This window comes from Apaloderma vittatum, unplaced genomic scaffold, assembly GCF_000703405.1.
Source record: "Apaloderma vittatum isolate BGI_N311 unplaced genomic scaffold, ASM70340v1 scaffold21478, whole genome shotgun sequence".
NCBI classification, from domain to species: domain Eukaryota; kingdom Metazoa; phylum Chordata; class Aves; order Trogoniformes; family Trogonidae; genus Apaloderma; species Apaloderma vittatum.
The window spans coordinates 15,656-19,160 of record NW_009731531.1 but is presented as its reverse complement, the minus strand read 5'-3'; the positions used below and the strand labels follow the sequence as shown (position 1 = coordinate 19,160).

General features: G+C 51.5%; 1 protein-coding gene across 2 annotated transcripts in view; it reads right to left on the bottom strand.

Annotated features, from left to right (window-relative positions):
- Positions 1–1,360: 1,360 nt before the first annotated feature.
- Positions 1,361–3,505, bottom strand: part of PPAPDC3 (phosphatidic acid phosphatase type 2 domain containing 3) — a 13,841-nt gene continuing 11,696 nt past the window's right edge. For both annotated transcript variants that reach the window (XM_009875225.1, XM_009875226.1), the window contains one exon: positions 1,361–2,204. In XM_009875225.1, the coding sequence (XP_009873527.1) occupies positions 1,840–2,204 (365 nt within the window). In that variant the 3' untranslated portion in view covers positions 1,361–1,839. The remainder of the gene's footprint in view (positions 2,205–3,505) is intronic.

Below are 3,505 nucleotides of genomic sequence, written 5' to 3'. Positions count from 1 at the left end.
CAAAGAAAATCTCTGGCAGAGGCCAGGCACAGCAGCACATCTCTGCTCCCACCCGCACTAGCACTTCCAGTTTAAACAGGAGGGGAAGCAGGGCAGCACGGACCCCTCCCACTGCTCTGCCTGATGCTCCACCAACCTGCCAGCCTGCAGGGATCACCAGCAAGACCCAGAGCTCTCCTCTTTGCTGAACACACTCAGTGACAGCCCTTCCCGAGGGACTCTCGAACAGCCCACCCTGGGGAGCTCCGCAGGAGGCTCCTTTCTAAAGCTTCTGCTCCAGCCTTGGAGCCAGCAGCGAGGGAAGTCAGCGGCTCCCAGGGCTCTGTGCTGACATCCCAGCTGGAGATATATGCCAGGGATAGATTTTCTGATTAGCTTCTTTTCATATTAATTATCAAAGAGCAACAAATGTTAGCAGCTTGCAACAGTCATTATCTAAATGTCTTCTCCTTCTCACCAGAGTCCCTGTAAGGGAAGAGGCTCCCCAACATGCAGGGATAGAGGAGAGCATGAGACCCACCTGGTTACTCCCTCGCCAGGTGCATTTTGCTCACTTGGGATAGAGAAGAGGACAGGGATGACGAGATCCCTTCATTTTGCAGGATGCATCCAGCCAGGGAAGGTTTGGCCCTCACCTGGTAAAGATCAGCCAGGTTTCAAGGTGGCTGCATGTCACTAATTGGAAGCACCGCGCCTGGGCATCAAACTCTATATTCAGTAATCTCAGACCAGTTCACAGACATCGATTAGCTCAGCCTTGCAATCAAGTAAGGACAGGAGTGCCCTCCTCATTTCACACAGGTGAGACACAGAAACATTCAGAATGTTTCTCTGTAATGAGGTTACAGCCAAACGATCAGAGGGTACGGACAGTCCTGCCTCCCTGCTCACCGCCATTGCTGGATTTACAAGAAAACAGTTGATGCTGTAAGAGACTTACCTGGGAAACTCTCATCCACAGCATCATCTGGCATAATTATAAAATGATGGCTGTGAAGAGATAGAAAAAGACTCTTTGCTGTATATCTAGATCTGCTTTGCAAAACCACCATGATCTAGCACATCGCTTATGCAATGCTGCCTACTAGCATGAAAATGGGCAACTTGTATTTATCCTTCACCAGACCAGAAACCCCGCACACAGCCCTCACAGAGCAGATTTTGAACAGCAGATGAAAGGCCACCTTCAGCCTCCTGAGCACCCATCTAGGTCTGTCCCATCCAAAGCAAACCATTTAAGTGATCATTTGCACCCCCTCGGTCAGCGAGCCTGCAGGACCTGCTTCGGGTTGAACCCTATCTCAAAGCTACACTGAACTGGCTTTTGTCCCTTCCCTCATGATAAGAACCAAACAGGGCAGAATTTTTATGATTATTTATTATCTGTGAAGGGCTGGTGGTGTCCTGACTCTGTACAAGGCACGACTGCTGGGCTTACAAAAAGAATAAGCACGGTGGCCAAAATCATTTAGCCTCAAAAAAGTTAACGAACGTGTTCTCAGGAAGCTCTCCGGCGCTGCCCATCCTGAGGACATATTGAGGTGCTGATGTGAACTAGGCAGACATGTAGCTCATTTCTCTCACCCGTAAAGCTTAATTAGGTTGCTGCTCAAACACAGTTTGAGAATATGGCCAAAACACAGGTATGGCCTTTGATCACTAAAACCCAATCCATTGCAAGAAACATATTTTTTTTTCAGGTGGGGAAGCAACATTAAAAAACGCCACTACTCATGGAAGTTACAACTGCTTCCAACAAACAACATGTAGAAAAGACTGGGAGGGAGATTCTTATAGTATCTGCTAGTTTCCAGCGGAAAGGCGTCAGGTCCCTCCTGTTCACCAGATGGATATCAACATCTGACACGTGTTGGAAGACATCCATATCAACTCCACCAGCCTGAACTGTAAGTAGCCAAAAACAAAGCCAGACAGGACATCGGTGATGTGGTGCCGTCCGATCATGACGCGGGAAAAGCCCACGCAGAGGGCCCAGAGGACCAGCAGGATCCGGAGAGGGATGGCCAAGACCAGGTGGTTGAGGAAGAACTTGGAGAGCATGGCCACTCGGCTGGCGTGTCCGGCTGGAAACGCGTAGGTGTCCATGGTCAGGTAGTCCAACAAGCCAGGGGTGATGTCGTACGGGCCCTTCCGCTTGGCCAGTTTCTGCAAACCAGCCACAATCATGATGTCCATGAGGAGGGCTACAAAACGAGAGACGAGGAGGGAAAGGTCAGAGACAGAGGCAGAGCCAAGGGCAATTTTCAAGACAGAACACTGATGGATTGTCGCTGTCTTTAAATAAAGGTTCGGGTTCAGCTCCAGCCAGGTGTCTGCGTTGCTGCACGCAGCCCGCCTCATCCTCAGATCACCACCCAAATGTTAATTAACCCTCCCAGCTCACTCATGGAGAAGGCAAGTACCATTATCACCATCTCACAGAGGAGAAACCCAAACCGCAGAGGCAAGCGATCCGCCTAGGGAGGAAGAGAGCAACTGGTAACACTAAAATTAAAACTCTCTCGGCCCTCAAACCACCAACTGCTTCTGTCGCTGCTTCTGTCCTCCACCCCATGCTTTAGAAACCTCGTGCAGCAAGGACGTGTACCTGCCTGGGGTGACTGTGCTGGAATGACCAGGCTGCAGTGGGAGGAATGGTGCCCCACAGCACTTTCTGGAGTTGTCCCTTGTCCTCTTCCCCGCCCAGACCATGCTCGCAGATTTCTTCAGGAAAGAGCATTAAGAGACAGGGAGCCAAGAGGAAAGCCATGCAGGGAAGAAAAAGGGCTTCTGCGTTAGAAACAGCACCTCTGTGTGTTGAGGAAGCGGGTGGGTGACATCCTCCTTGATGTCCCCCAGCTGGCCCCCTCCCTTTGCCAAGGCACTGCATACCCACGAGCCATTTCTTGTTTCTACTCACCTCCCGCTCGCTGCGACTTTCTCTCTGAGTCACCCCACACAACCCCTTCCCTGCACAAAGACGGGGGGGGGAGTAACACACATCCCAGCCCCAGCGAACCCTGGCTTGTGGCAGCAAAGGACCACCCCTGCAGCTGCAGGTCTCAACAACACATCAACTTTCTTCCCTAACTGCTTCAGGAGTGAAAGCCATCAGCACTTGTCTTCATCCTCCTCCTCTTCATCCCACCCTCTTTGCCTCAGCCGACAGGTACTGTCATTTCTATTTCCTAGCATCGATTTTATTTCTCTTTAATCCCCTCATCTGCTTTTCCCCAGCCCTCCTAATTAGTCAGAGTGCTGATTTCAGCTCCTCGCAGCAATGACAAGGAAATATATAGCGTCACGAGCACAGCCCGCTCCCTCAGTGGGAAGGCGAGGGGCTAGCTGCCTGCTTCCCGGGCCCTGATAAAGACTGTTCCTTGTGAGCTGACAAGGTTTCAGGAGGACGGATGGCGGGGATGGGAAATGAGATTGGCACATCGGAGGCAGGAGGCTCCTCGTGCCCGCTCGGCACCTGGCAGGAGCTGGCAAACGAGGAGCTGTC